Source organism: Gekko japonicus, unplaced genomic scaffold (genome assembly GCF_001447785.1).
Source record: "Gekko japonicus isolate JY-2015 unplaced genomic scaffold, Gekko_japonicus_V1.1 scaffold32195, whole genome shotgun sequence".
In the NCBI taxonomy this organism is placed as follows: domain Eukaryota; kingdom Metazoa; phylum Chordata; class Lepidosauria; order Squamata; family Gekkonidae; genus Gekko; species Gekko japonicus.
In genome coordinates this window covers 1-1,145 of record NW_015219946.1, presented here as the reverse complement: position 1 = coordinate 1,145, position 1,145 = coordinate 1, and the positions used below count along the sequence as shown (strand labels likewise).

Here is a 1,145-nt window from a genome sequence, read left to right as displayed (position 1 = left end):
AAAAAAAAAATCCCCAAACTGAAACTGGAGAATGTGGATGTTTCCCCTTGGGATTCCACTTCTTCAGGAAAGATGTTGGGCGTTCTTCTCAAGACCAGCTCCCCACAGCAAGTCTCACATCACGACAGAATAATCGTAGTCTATACTTCGGGTTGTGGCGTGCTCCGTGGGCTGGCTCCACTCACACTTCGAGAGGCTCGGCCGGTGTCCCTCGCTCTTGTCACGTCTATGCCACAGCCTGGAGAGCTCCCTCCGGAACTTGACGCCCGCGAAGGCGTACACCAGAGGGTTGAGACAGCAATGGGTCAGGCCCAGGGTGTGCGTGAACAACAGTCCGTAATCCAGCGCCTTTCCCCAAGCGCACGATCGCCCGAAATGACCTTGACGCCGCAGGCTATCCATGAGGAGGAAAGCGTGGTAAGGGGCCCAGGAGAGAACAAAAAGGACCAATATCGCCAGCAGCAAGCGCAGGGCCGGCACCTTGCCAAACAGACGAGCGCGCCAAAGCCGGACTGCGATTCGGCTGTAGCAGAAGAACATCACCAGGACCGGCAACAGGAAGCCGAGGAAGAAAGAGATGAGGCGCAATCCGAGGCGCCAGGACTCCGCTTCCTGGGCCTCGAAGCCCAGATGGCAGACGAACCTTCCGGCCTGGGAGAAGAAGGACACGGTGCGGAAGTGCGACTCCACGGCCGAGAGGCCCAAGGAGACTCCCCAGAGTACGGCGGAGGCCAGGTAAGTATGGAGAAGCTTCCAGCGGTGATAGAGCTGTATGGCGTGGACGATCGCCAGGTAGCGTTCCACGCTGATACAGGCCAGGAGGAAGACGGTGCTGTAGCCGTTCGTGGACGTCAGGGTCCCCAAGAGTTTGCAAAGGCCCTCGCTGAATATCCAACCCCAGGTTAATTCGGCTGCCCAGAAGGGGAGAGACAACACCAGAAGGAGGTCGGCCAGAGCCAACTGGAAGAGGTAACAGTCAGCCAAGAGCCAAGGGCACCGGCGTTTTCCCAAGACCACTGCCACCAGCCCGTTCCCGATCAAGCCGACCACAAAGACCACGGACAAGACCATGGGGCTGAAGATGCGCGTAAAGTTGCCCACCTCGCTTCGGACACACGGGGCCGTGTTGGGGTCAATGTCATCGT

General features: G+C 58.5%; 1 protein-coding gene across 1 annotated transcript; it reads right to left on the bottom strand.

Moving 5' to 3' along the window:
* Positions 1-114: 114 nt before the first annotated feature.
* LOC107125255 (C-X-C chemokine receptor type 3-like) lies at positions 115-1,137 on the bottom strand (the record flags this gene model as incomplete). Its single annotated transcript, XM_015428701.1, has 1 exon — positions 115-1,137. A coding segment is annotated over one exon (1,023 nt), but the record flags the coding sequence as incomplete, so codon positions are not given.
* Positions 1,138-1,145: the final 8 nt, after the last annotated feature.